The 14,411-nt window shown below is 37.7% G+C and overlaps 1 protein-coding gene across 4 annotated transcripts in view; it reads right to left on the minus strand.

Moving 5' to 3' along the window:
- Positions 1–14,411, minus strand: part of POLR3B (RNA polymerase III subunit B) — a 134,827-nt gene that overhangs the window by 40,215 nt on the left and 80,201 nt on the right. For all 4 annotated transcript variants that reach the window (XM_023509414.1, XM_003783280.3, XM_023509415.1 and 1 more), the window contains exons 20-23: positions 12,382–12,591; positions 9,887–10,045; positions 6,917–7,034; positions 2,371–2,513 (exon numbers count right to left, since the gene is read on the minus strand). In XM_023509414.1, the coding sequence (XP_023365182.1) occupies positions 2,371–2,513; positions 6,917–7,034; positions 9,887–10,045; positions 12,382–12,591 (630 nt within the window). The remainder of the gene's footprint in view (positions 1–2,370; positions 2,514–6,916; positions 7,035–9,886; positions 10,046–12,381; positions 12,592–14,411) is intronic.

The raw sequence follows: 14,411 nt of genomic DNA on the forward strand, positions 1-14,411 counted from the left end.
AGCTTGAAAGAAAGGGTTGAGAAAAGAGAGAGGAAAAGAGAGAAATGGGGCACAAAAAAGATCAAGAAGAAGAGTCATATTACAGTTTACATGAGTAATAGAATCTAGATAATCATGTAGCAAAGCCATCAAAATCCTTTGGGAAAACAATTTTTCAACCTAGAATTTTACACCTAACCAAAGCTGGGTCAAGGGGAGGCAGAGACTGATGTTTTACAATGGAAAAACAAAACAAAACAAACCCTTTTGGGGGGGTGGGTACTATTTGGCCTTTCAAAATGATATGCTTTTATTATGTGATAAAAAATTATACTTAAAAAATAAAAATTATGGTCAGTTATAAGTCATATGTCATTCCTCTATTACTCTGTTGAAGCTTAGGCCATGTATTTTTTGTTTCTTTGCTTGCTTCCTCCCCCCAATCTTTTCAATAAATTTGATGAAGCTGTAATAGAAGGGACTATCAAGGGAATCTAGGCTAATCAGAAGGCTTTTACCATTGGATTAAAAGCCATCTGGAAAAGGAAAAGTAGCAAGACAATCTTCTCACTACAAGTGAAAGGTCAGCTAAACCCAGGAGGATTTCCTCAGTTTCGTAAAAGTTGTATAAGTCAAAGTCCCCCTAAGATTGAACAGAAGTCTAAAATCTGTTGTTACAGATCATCGCAAATTAGAAACCATTTCTGTCAATGAACAATGTCCCTATTACCTTAACTGTCTGAATAAATGTTATAAATAAATGTTATAGCACAAAGACTTCATGACATTTTACCTAAAGGTCTGTATTTATAGCAGCTTACTAAGCAGGTGTTTTTCATTTGTGAAAACACTGTTTTGTTTATATATATGCATGTACCCCCACTCTATTTAGAGTAAAATCAGTCCATCAGGAGTAGAGAATTTACTCATTATTTCTCCTACCCTCAATTCATTCATACATACATTCACCCATTATCCACTCACTATCTATTGGGTGTCTGGTATACAAAAGGCTTTATCAGGCTTTATGGAGAATATGAGGACACGGTCTTTGCCCTCAGAAGTTTAATGAAGTTAGAACACATTAGATAATCACTGAGATGTCTGGTAGTCTGTAACTCTTTGCACAATACTCTGATGAGATAAAGACACTAGGATTTGGGTTATCTGAGGTTTGTAAGCTGATTGAGAATAGGGATATTCTTTTATAGTGTGCATTTTTGCAAAGCTTTCAGTGTCACCATTTTATAAGAAAAGTATTAAACTTTGGTCTTGTCCAGGTGATAGTTATGCCAATTAATATACATACTATAAACAAGGCTATGGTTATCCCAGAACAAAAACAACTCAGAGGTGTATCTCAGCAACTGTCAACCAAGAGAAAAGGAAAAACAGTTTCAATAAAGAGAATTAGATTTTCACTGGCAAGCCATATAAAGGTCAACTGTGTGACCTTGGCAAGCTATTAAACTCTCTATACCTCTGTTTCCTCATCTATAAAATGGAGACAATAATGGTATGTACCTTTGAGAATTGTATGAGAATCAAATGAGCTAGTCTATGTGATGTGCTGAGAACACTGCCAGGCACATGGTTAGTGTTACACAAGTGTTAAATCACTGCTGTGGTTCTTAAAAGTAAGTGGCAGAGCCAAATTCAAACCCTACGACAAATTTTCCACTTTAAAGATTATATATTCACTAAAAGAGACCTACTGATGATCAATGAGTTAATCAAGTATGATATAGTGCTGTATTTCTTGAAGATAAAATGAAACAAGACCACAAATGGATGAAAAACTTAGCAGTAACCATCAATAAAAAGAATGAGGCTTGACAATGGGATCAGACAGATGTAGGAGACAGAAAAAGTGTAGCATAGGAGTCAGGAGACCCAAGTTCTAATACCAGCTCAGCTGCCAACTAGCTGTGTACCCTTGACTGGCCATTGATCACACCGGGTCTAAAGTTTCTCATCTGTTAAATGAAGGGGCAAAAAATTCCAAAGTGTCTACTAATGCTGACGCCCTATGGTATTATGACCCAACAGAACATACAGTAGCTTAAAGATGTTAACTTTCAGGAAAAAAAAGTTAATACTTTTTATTTTCTGAACAACCACATACACTTCAATACATATATCATCTAGAATGTATTTATAATTTTGAGTAGAGTCATGAATAGCACAGAGAAGTACAATAGATACTGTTTTTAAGTACCATTGAAATAGTATAAACAGGTTGACTTAAGAAATAAAAAAATAATTTTGATTACAAGGTAATTAAATTTTGTAAACATACTTTTGTTTTAAAGGGAGGAAGGTATAAACATTTATTACAAATACCTTAGCCTATTCAGTTTTACAATTAAGTTGAGAAATGATACAATTTACCTTTTTGCCCATGACGACTGCTGAATTTGTCTCCAATTTCTGGACGTCTTGTCTGTCTCAGCAGCATTTTGATCAGAAAAGCATCTTCAGCGTTTGAAGATATCATTACTTTTTCAATATATGAATCTGTTGCTCCTTTGTAGCTAATGGAATGAGAAAGTCACTATAACAGAGTTTTCAAACCACCCTTTGTGAACTTATCACCCACATGTCATATTTAATTTAATGCCTACCACAGACCATTCTCATTTTGAGCTCTGAAAAATGACTTTCATTTTTTTAACATTAAATTCAAATTTTACAACTTCCCTTTTATAGTCCTATCCTCTGCAGGCACAATCAATTTAATCTTCACAATAGATTCATATTGTTATTCTCTCATTATAGACAGGGAAAACTAATGATTAAAGAGGTTAAATAACTTGTCCAAGGGCACACACCTCAGGCCAAGTGGAAATGAAGTCTATCAAATTCAGCTCTAAGTTCTTAATCACTTTTATAATAGTACTTTTACCTACTCAGCTTTTCCACTATTAATCTTTTTCATACATTTTGCCTCTTACCTATTTTTACACAACAAACATTATTAAGATTCTACTAGTTTTTTCCCTGAAACTCTGTGCTTGAGGAGGGAAAAAAGGAGTCTACTCTTTTTAACTATAGGCAGTCCTTGGATTACAAATAATGTAGGTTCTACAGTTTGTTTGTAACTTGAGTTTGTATATAAGCTGAAACAAGTATATTTACCTATTACCCTCCATTTGTAAGTGTGAGTCAAATGTCAATTGGATGCTTGTAACTTGGGGACTGTATGTACTCTTCTGTCAACTACTTTTTTTATACTCAGTAGAAAAAGTCTACTAAGCATCAGATCCTAGTAGGCTCTGGACACACAGGGACAATTCCTGTGCCAAAGGAGCTTTCAATCCACTAAAGGAAGAGAGGGGCTAAATGTGATAATGACATTAATGGTATGTAGAATAGGAAAGGCCCAAGGGAGACAGCAGTTAGCTCTGCTGGGGGTTAGGGATAACAGTGGCAAAAGAGAGGGACTGGCTGCCAAGCACTCCTACAGAGCACATATGCCCAGAGGTGAAGCCTGAGCTGGTAGAGGGAGTAGTCTGAGCAAATGCACAAGGCCTGACTTACCATTGTCTGTTTTGACAGTAACTGGTGACTTCCTAGAAACACAGGCCTAGTCTGTGACTGGGAGGCTAGAGAGGCATGCTGAGGATGCTCTTCCCACAAGCCATATTGCCACTGTAAGTTTTATTAAATTTACTCATTTTGCTCTATCTATTCAAAAAATAACATGATCAGAGGAATAATTTTTAAAAATTACCCTGACAGTAGCACAGACATAACTGAGAGGTACAAGCCTGAAAGCAGATGAATAGTCCAGGAAGGAACAGAGGGCCAGACCCAGACAGCAACAGCAGGAACAGAAAAGAGGGAGAAGATAAGAGAGCTTCTAAGAAGACAGGACTTATAGGCCTGGTGTGCGTGGCAGGTAAAGGAAAGAAGTCATGTTTGTGCTGCTGGTGGTGCCAGTCAGTGAGAGGGACCCAGAGAAGGAGTCTTTGTGGGGTTCCCGCAAAGCCATCCAAGTGCTGGTATGGAGCCAACACCAGATAGATGTCTACGTGGAGTCATCAGCAAAAGAGGGTGACTGTTGTGCTGGGGACAAGGGAACCCATCCAAACCAGGTGTAAGAGCCACTGCCCAGGCAGAAGTTGTGTCAAATGCTATAGAAAGGCCACATGAAATTCACCCATTCATTCCAGAACTATTTTATTTACTGCTCATCAACTATGTGGCAGGCACTATGGCAAACACTAGGGATACAAAGTAAACAAAAGACTAAGTCTTAGCTTACAGAAAGATTTGGATTGAAGAATCCACTGAATTTGACAGATCTGACCAACTGTGGATTTGCTTATCTTCCCTCACTGGGGTATGAACTCCATATGGTAGGGACTGGTACCAATTTTGTTCACCGTACTATCCTTTACACCTGGAATAGTTCTTAGCACACACATTTGTTGGTACCCAAAAAATATTTCTTGAATGAACTGAACAAATAGGAAGTCTTTGGTGAGCTTTTCTGGAGTCATTTCAGTGGAATGAAGTAGGAGGATAGTTCAGAGGGTAAAGGAAGGTGGAAGGCAGAGGTAGAAACACGAACAAAAGACTTCTCTTTTCTGAGGATTTTCACAGTGAAAGGAAGAGCAATAGAGTGGTAGCTTAAAAAGAACACCAAGTCCAGAAAAAGCTTTTATTTTCTTTTAAAGAAAAGACGTACTTGAGTGCATTTTTTAGCTTGTAGGGAAGGAATCAATAGAAAACAGGTTGTAAATATGGGAGGATAAAAAAGAAAACTAGACAGGGAAAGGTCTTTGAGAAAAGTGGATAAAATTAAGAACTCAAAAATAGGAGATGAGTTTTAAATAGAAAAAGATAAATTCCTTCAGGACAGGAAAAAAGCCAATGAGAACTTAACACTGTATTTGTTACTGTTCTAGATATTATGTGCTTGCTCAGTTAATACTCCCAAAATACAAAAGCAAAAATACAAAGCACCTTTGTATCTCAAAATAGCTTTTGGTTTTGTAGGACTCAGTGCAAGGGTCCAGACTCTTCCCCCCAAGCAGAACTATCCATTTTCACCTTGTTGCTCTGACTCCAGAGATAAATCCATGGCTCCCACAACACTCTGCTGTATTTAGCACAGTGGGTAAGCATGGGACACTAGAGCCAGACTATGTGGGTTCAAATCTTAGCTCTGCCCCTATACCTCGTATTTCAAATGAGCCTTATAAGTTACTTAAACTCTCCTTGCCTCAGTTTCCACATATTTCTTTCTTTCTTGTTTTTTTTTAGTCACCCTGCGTAGAGTGCTGTGTCATCATAGCTCACAGCAACCTCAAACTCTTGGGCTCAAGTGATCCTCTTGCCTCAGCCTCCCAAGTAGCTGGGACTACAGGCATCTGCCATAATGCTCAGCTATTTTTAGAGATGGAGTCTTGTCCTTGCTCAGGCTGGTCTCGAACTCCTGGGCTCAGGCAGTCCACCTAGCTTGGCCTCCCAGAATGCTAGAATACAGGCATGAGCCGCAAAGCCCAGTCAGTTTCCACGTATTTCTAATGAGCTACTAAGAGAACATAGTTCACATGGGTGGTGGGAATATTAACTGAGCAAACACACACATAGTATCTAGAACAGTAACAGTTACAGTGTTAAGTTCTCCACTAAGCTATTATGATCATAATTACTATATTTTTGTGTGTGGCAATCTGTGCCAAGTAGATGGGACTCTTTGCAAACAAGGCTTGTGGCTTATTTCAGTTGTGTATCCCTGGCACAAGCAGCAGAGTGGCTGATACAACTGTGTCTGGAATGGATTTTTAAAACTATCTTCATAGCTCAAGAATCCAGTTTTCCTATGTGACTTCCAGCCTTACTTCCTAAACTTAGGTAACCTGGTTCACTTTGGCTAGGTTGGATATCTTGTTATCTTTTCTAGTTTGGTTTCTTTCTTTCTTTCTCTTTTCCTCTTCTTTGTTTTTTTTGAGATGGAGTCTCATTTTGCCACTCAGGCTAAAGTGCAGTGGTATAATCACAGCTCACTGCAGCCTCAAATATCTGGGCTCAAGTGATCCTCCCACCTCAGCCTTCTGAGTAGATGGGATTACAGGCATGTGCAGCCATGGTTGGGTAATTTTTTTTTTAAAACACAGGAGTCTCTCTATGTTGTTCAGGCTGGTCTTGAACTCCTGGTTTCAAGGAATCCTCCTGCCTCAGCCTCCCAAAGTGCTAGGATTATAGGCATGAGCTGTCATGTTCAGACTAGTTTGGTTTTTATATCAAAATGTGGTGACTATCATTGGCTTAGCTAACTGAGTTTCATATATTATTATATTTTAGCACTTAGAGGAAATTTAGAGATTAATAAGTATCTTTCAGTGAACAGAAGAAAAATTGGGACTCAAAGAATTTAAATGCTTTACTTACCCATATAAGAAAACACATAGCACAACCAGTACTAGAATCTGGCTGTATTCTAGTATATTGATGATGCCATGCTACGGCCAGTATGCTTTATTTTTTTTTAATACAAATCTAATCATGTCACTCTCTACAGCAGTGGTTCTCAACCTTCCTAATGCTGCAGCCCTTTAATACAGTTCCTGTGGTTCATGACCTACAGGTTGAGAACCTGCTGCTCTACAGAATAAATTTCCAAGTCTTCCACAATCTATCCCCAGCAAGCTGTACTGATCTACCAAAACCCAGGTACTTTTATGCCATGTGCCTTTTATCTTGCTGTTTTTCCCACCATGAACCACTGCCTATTCGGCCCACACTTGAAATCTAAGTTAGAAGGTCTACATGATTCCACAGTCTATGCCATGCTGTTTTCACAACAATAGTACCCTAAATTACAATTTCTAGGTCTCCAACCCACCAAGACATAACTTGTAATTTCTCCCTTTCTTTCTCTTTTTCTAGCCTTTCTATGTATTACCAAGGCCTAATCAATACATACGTTATAGGCACATCTTTGTACTGTGGTTGCTGTGGCACATTACTTCCTTCCAAAGGAATCTGAGTCACTGTGGGCATGGACTTATTTACAAGCACTTGTTTGTTTTCTACTTTCTCACCTAAGAAAAAAAGAAAATGGTTAGGCATATCACTATCATCTGTGTGAGATATAAAACTGAGTGGGAGCCAGGCATAGTGGCTTGCACCTGTAGTCCTGACTCAGTAAGCTGAGTCTGAGTCCGAGTCCAGCCTGGGCAACACAGCAAGACCTCATTTCTAAACAACAAAAACAAAATAACTGGGGCATAAAACTATGTAGTAAGACTTGGTCCATGAAATCCAAAAATGAAAGAAAATTAAGTGAATCTATACACTAAGAGCTGGAATTCAACAAAACCCACATACAATTTTGCAAGACCTTAAAAAAAATCGCAGATTAAGATCCTAGTGTGGGCTCGGCACCTGTGGCTCAAGTGGCTAAGGTGCCAGCCACATACACCTAAGGTGGCAGGTTCGAATCCAACCCGGGTCTGCCAAGTAACAATGACGGCTGCAACCAAAAAATAGCCAGGCGTTGTGGCAGGTGCCTGTGGTCCCAGCTACTTAGGAGGCAGAGGCAGGAGACTTGCTTGAGCCCAGGAGTTGGAGGTTGCTGTGAGCTGTGATGTCACAGCACTCTACCCAGGGGGACAGCTTGAGGCTCTGTCTCAAAAAAAAAAAAAAAGATCCTAGTGTGCATAAAATTAAGAAATGTTTTAGGGGACCACATTAATAGAATCATCATCTCAGTAAATAGCAATTTTATATGTCCCTTAGGGTGTTAGAATATGTTTACACTACTTATTTTTATTTATAGTTACTTCAACCAGTAGGGAGTCACCACCAACTTGGGCAATGAGGAAATTAAAACATTTCTTTGTGTTTGCTATTATTTCCATTTTTGCTTTGCATTTCTTCATTGTATGCTCAAAAACCAACTTCTTTTAGTACTATTACAGCACTTATTTTCAAAGCCACACTGACCAGTATTAAGAGTGACAGAAATTCCCCAAGAAACAAAGGCAGAAAGAAGAAGGGAACACACATACTGTGTGCCTTGTGGGACCGCAGCTTGATACAGTACTCACACGCCAACCCCAAAAACATCATGTGGATTTCCCTCCCAATGACCATGTTCTTTCCACCTTCCCCACAGCTCCTGGTGCTTGGTCTACCTTCTATTTTGGTGTCCTAATCCTTCCTCCACACCACAGTCAGAACGATCATTTCAAAAATGCATATCTGATCACATCCTTGCTTTTAGGATCATAATGAAAATGGAACACAGCTGCAAAGCCTTGCTTAGTCTGCTCCCTATCATCCTCAACCCCCATTCATGTTCACCACGATCCTCTGTACTCTTCATTTTAGCCACATTGGCCTTCTTTCAGATCCTTCAACTACTGAGCTCCAGGATACCTGCCTAAGCTCCTCTCATTGCTTAGAATACACACCCTGTCTCTCACTGCTCAGAATACACACTACATCTCTTTAGTTAACTCCTACCAATACTTTAGATTTTAGTTTACTTCCCTAAGGAAGGCTACACTGACATTCCTAACTAGGTCAAATCCCCTTGTTGTAAGATGGTCTCATAGCTATGTATATAATTTCTTAACCTGGTTGTAATCTGATATATGAGGTCTGACAATTAAGTTTGTGAACTTGCCACTGTGCACTTACATAGGCAGCATTGTACAAACAACTCAGTTGTTTGTATTGGTATGTGGTGGTACCTTGCTGAGTGGTGTTCATTATTGGTGCCTGTTTTGTGTGGTGCTGTGAGAATGTCAGACTTAATAGGGCAACAAACATACATTCGTAAATTTCTTGTTAAACTTGGCAAGATTGGAAGTGAAAGAGGTAACATGTTAGTCCAAGTTGATGGGGATAATGCCATGAAGAAGATGGCAGTGTACGAATAATGAAACGTTTTTCTGAGGGAAGAGAAAATCTTACTGATAGAAGAAAGGTCAGGGCAGCCAATAACATGTAGAACTGATGAAAACATTGCAAAATTTGTCAAATTGTGTGTCAAAATTGTCAACTGACTATGAGAGGCATAGCAAATGTTAGGAAAATCATAACTGAAAATCTTGACCAACAACTCAAAGCTTTTGCATTGTGACAATGCATAAGCTCACGTGGCACTGTGAGCCAGCAAATAGTTTTATTTGTATATCCTTCCTAACCACCAGACCCGGCCTCCAAAAACTTTTTTCCTTATCCAAAGTTAAAGAAAATATTGAAAAGAAGAGATTCAGCACAGCCAGGGTAACACAATGACAGCTCTGATGGCCATCAGAAAAATAGTTCCAAAATTGCTTTAAAGGGTGGTATACAGCTGGTGCCAATGTATAGCTTTCCAAGGGGAGTACTCTAAAGGTGACCATAGTGATATTTAGCAATGAGGTATGTAGTACTTTTTTTAGGATGAGTCTGCAAACTTAATTGTCAGGCCTTACATGTTTGTGTGTGATCCTTTGATCAATGCTAGTCTCCTGCACTATCCTGTAAGACCCATAAAAGCAGGGGCTATGGACTGTATCAACAAAATTCATTACAAGTTTGTAATTATAATAAAGTCACATTTTTTAAGGGAAGAAGATTCCAAAGTAGTTTGTAAGCTAAATGCATAAATGAAGAAATACCAATATAGATGCAGGGACTTGATCCTATTCTAAGTATTTTCTAAAAATAGTTTTTCTATGATTTAACTGGAGAATTATAATTAGCATAGATTACTGCTATGCAAAAACATAATGCATAGGAAAACAGACTGGAAGAAAATTCATCAAAAATGACCAGACTGGTTGAGTACAGACGGGTAGTGGTATTATAGGTTGCTATATTTTTCTGCTCTGCTTACCAAAATAATTTTAAATTATACTCATAATTCCAAAAATTATAAATTTTTTAAAAAGGCTTTCACCTGGAGAACAAATACCATCTGCATCTAAAATTTCATGTCGCCAGATGGGTTTCCTTGTAGCAGCATCCAACATGGGCCCCATCACTTTATCAAAAGTCTGATTGGTATATCGTTTCAACGTACATTTAGCATTTTTATATACAAGGCAACGCCCAAAGCCTAAAATAAAACAAAATGGGTATCAGAACCACAAGTAATACAAAACTATAAGAAAACATGCATTTGTGTTATTCAACAATCCACCCCACTTCACCACCCAAAAAACTCAAAATTGCTCTACATTTGGATAATCTGAGACTGGTACAAACCAAGTTAAGATTCTGATAATGTGAAGAAATTGCTCAGGACTCCTCCCTTACTTAGTGTTCATATAAACACTAGAATCTCCATAACCATTTTTCAGCATGGAATACACCTTTGTCATGTTGGAGAAAGGTGAGAGAAATCTAAGAGTGACACCATCATTCTTTTGGAGCACAGAGCCACAGAATATTAGAATTGGAAAGGACCTTAGAAAATACTTGGCTTACCCCTCTCTTTTATAAGCATTATGAATGGGTTCCAGAGAAATTAAATGGCCAAGGTCACCCAGTAAGTTGGTAGCAGAGCTGGGAATAGACCAAGTCCAGTGACTGTTGATGCAAAACTAACTTTTGCTAACATTCCCTGGAAAGTTTTCCTTTTTCTAATTCTTGGCATTTAGAGGAAGTTCCAAATAAGCAAACAAAAAATTAATTTTCTCTCGAAAATAAAGACAATGAAAGGAGAAACAAGTAATTTTAGTGGGAGAGACAGTTTGTCTCTGCTGTAAAGATTAGAGTTTACTTTAATTACATTTTTAGATCATATATTTTAGTGGATAAGGCTAAGACCAACTGACAGTCTAAACATTAGGAAATAAGCAAAATGGACAGAAGAAAAACCTTTTGATAGGGGGGAAAAATCCAACCAATGAATCCCTCACAAAAATTCATCAGCTGCCGAGTTCCCCAGAAGAGCACTAAATATCATTTCCCAAGATTCTGTGGCTACATTTCTTTTTTCCTTGAAAAGCAGTTATTTTAAACTAGATTCTCTCTCTAATCTCCTCAGGATACACTGAACCATGTCAGAACTTACTTAAATAGAAAAATGTCTCAGGATTAAATGTCATTATTGATGAAGAAAGGCATGGCTGTAAAATCCTTCACTTACAATTTCCTACCAAAAGCAGAAATCTTAGAATGTGAGTTTACAAAATCAATTAGGTAAAAGCAGATTTCAAAATAAAATCCCACTGCTCTAATGTAATTTTAAATATAAAAGTGACTGTGCAATGAAGTAACAAGTTTCTACAACTAGAAGACAGATGAAGACGTTTCTGTCTTTGAGTAAGGTCTTAGTCATTATGGCTCCTAGTAAATTGTGTACGGCCACAGTAAACTTGGCTCAGAGTGCCAGCTGGTTTGGAAACATTACATGATCCTGAAATTTCATACAATAGACATTAACTGCAATGCACTGGAGTGTGAGTCTGAACTGCCTGAAATCAAGAAGTGTTTTAAGTGTAAATGGACATTTTATTTACAGGTAGCAGCTTAAAAGCTAGGGGACAGTAAACTCAGATCATTAAATTGGGCTGCGGAGTTTGTGACAGACATCACAAAGTCTTCAGATTTCCACATAAACGTTACCAGTTGATCAGAAAAGAAAACAACTAGTTTTAAAGCATGGCTGTTGTCATTTGGAGAAAAAAAAAGAGGCATAAATTAAGTGCAGCCAACATTAATGCCAAAGACACATGTCTAGGAGTACTATTATGGCTGCCTAGCAACTACAAAGAGAGAAGGGGAAGGCATAGTGGGTATGCCAGAGAGGAAAAGAGAAACAGAGATCATGAATAGAGAAGTCAGACTTCAGATCAGGTGATAGCTAACAAACCATGAAATAGTGACTTGCAAAAGTAAACTGTCAAAAATTGAGAAAGAAAAGTGTAAAAACTACCTATTAATACAGGTCAAAGTTTGTGTATGTGTATTTTTATTTTTGACATTTGGCTAAAAAGAAAAAAACACTCAAACCCAGTATAATAGATTATGGAGTTACAGAAATGAAAAACAGTCTGTTATACCCAAATATTGCTACTACCCTCTCAAACAGGTTTGATATTGAATATATTTACAAAAAATACTTCATAAATTGTAATTCCTGGTGGAAAATAAATAAATTCTTACTTTTTTTCTTTGAGGGAATGCCTCAAGTTACCAATAAATAACAAAGAAAAAAAGATTTCGAAGGAGTATAGTTAACAGATTAACTCAATAAAACATTCATTTTTTTTTTTTAAAAAAAGGCCAACACCAAAACACAGGTGTCTCCTTTTTATATATTATAAAATTCAAATCTCTTGAAAGTGGCACTAATGTTTTGATATCAAGTGATTTTTATAGTCATCATACTTATGTTTAATTCTACAGAAGGCATCTTTGGTGTTACACCTTTGAAAATTCACTTACCTCTGTCGAGGGAGGCTTTGTTTAAAACAAGAGCATCTTCAATATCATAGCCACTATAACTCATGACAGCAACTGTCGCATTCTGTCCAGCTGGCAATTTCTCAAACTCTATCAGTTCAATGGTTTTTGTTTTAACCATAGGTTTTTGTGGATATGCTAGTAGATACATGAGAGTGTCAATTCTGTTTCTCTGGTTGTATCCAATGGTACCTTCATTGATAGAGAAAACAAAATGCAACATTTTATTATATGAAATAATTAGGTAGCAATGAATATAAACACATTAATTGCTCTAATTAAAATGAAGAAAATTTCCAGGTCAAACATTTCAAAAGCAATACTCTCAGAATAATTAACAAATTTCAAAAGCAGTTTTTTCTCACTAATACTTAAAATCATTATGAAGAAAAAATTACATTCAGTATACTAATTAAAATAATTTCAATCTTTTGGATTTACATAATTAATTTCATTTCTACTAGTTTCTACTGGTTAATGTCACAAGCCAACAATTCTGTATTTGGTTCTACTATGCTCCAGGCACATTTCTAGGTTCTGGGGAAAGGTAATATGAGAACACTACCCAATGTTCACAGGCAAGAGCTTATATAGTGTGACAAGGAGATTTCAAAAAAAGAAATCAACTATTACAAAAGTTCCAAATGAAAAAAAGAAAGGAGAGAAGGGAAGGAACAGAATGAAGAAAGATGAATTCAAGTGACAGCAGAGAAGAGTGGATTTATTCATTTAACTATTCACGTATCAAGCAGTTAGTAAAAACCTATTCTGTGCTAAACATCGGAGATAAAAGAGGGGGAAAGCATGGTCCCCTCCTCTAAGAAATTTAGGGTACAGCCCATTCAGAGATGGGGCTCTTCTCTCCTTAGCAATAACCCTTTTCACCTATTTGGTCCTTGGAAGGGTGACACTGGGTCACTGTCAACTGGAAATGAAATCAGAATCTCTTTTCCCCTTAGAAACACACTGGGGTTCAAAGACCTGTCCTTAGAAGTTTTTTGGTCTTCAGGGCATGTGGGCACAAACTCAATCCTACACAGAGACCTTAACGTCAGAAAACTCAGGCTTGCCCTACTGTTGAGCTTCAGTGTGAACCTATTTATCTTCTCCTAAGTATCTCCACCCTCTTAACTCCCCCATCCCCAATAAAGGCTGAAAAGAACAGATTTTAATGTTAGGGGAAAGAAAGTAGTTTGAGGTTTGCTTCTAATCTGCCATATACACAACATTACACATCTCAAAGTACCTATGTACTGGCTCAGCGCCCATAGCTCAGAGGTTAGGGCACCAGCCACATACAGTGGGGCTGGCGGGTTTGAACCAGGCTCAGGCCTGCTAAACAATGACAACAACAACAACAGCTGGGGGTTGTGGCGAGAGCCTGTAGTCCCAGCTACTTGGGAGGCTGAGGAAAGAGAATCACTTAAGCCCAAGAGTTTGAGGTTGCTGTGAGCTGTGATGCCATACATAGCACTCTATGGAGGGCAACATAGTGAGACTCTATCTCACCAAGAAAAAAAAAAAAAGTAACTATGTACACAGTTTCATGGAATTATGCCCAGAGTGAGCCGATACTAAAACTCAATATTATTTCCCTTAACTTGTTCTCCATACTCATGTCATTAAATCAATGGTGATTTCAATTCAGAAATGAAAAGAAACTATTCAAGCAGCAAACACATGGTCCTCCTTGACAATTTCTATTGAAAGAAATAATAAAATCTGTAGGGAGTACCAAAGAAATATACCTAGTATAGTGAGTGCCAAGCTCATTTTAGACACCCAAGAAATGTCAAGTAAATTACATTGAAGAATCCCATTTATACTTTTTTTTTTTTTTTGTCGTTTTTTTGTGGCTGGGGCTGGGTTCGAACCCACTACCACCGGTATATGGGGCCAGCACCCTACTCCTTTGAGTCACAGGCGCCATCCCCCATTTATACTTTTTATGAAAGTATGTATTTGTGTTTAAATCTCCAAAAAAATTTATTTACCAAGACTCAGTTGAAAAG

Source organism: Otolemur garnettii, unplaced genomic scaffold, assembly GCF_000181295.1.
Source record: "Otolemur garnettii isolate 467f Iridium unplaced genomic scaffold, OtoGar3 scaffold00007, whole genome shotgun sequence".
NCBI classification, from domain to species: domain Eukaryota; kingdom Metazoa; phylum Chordata; class Mammalia; order Primates; family Galagidae; genus Otolemur; species Otolemur garnettii.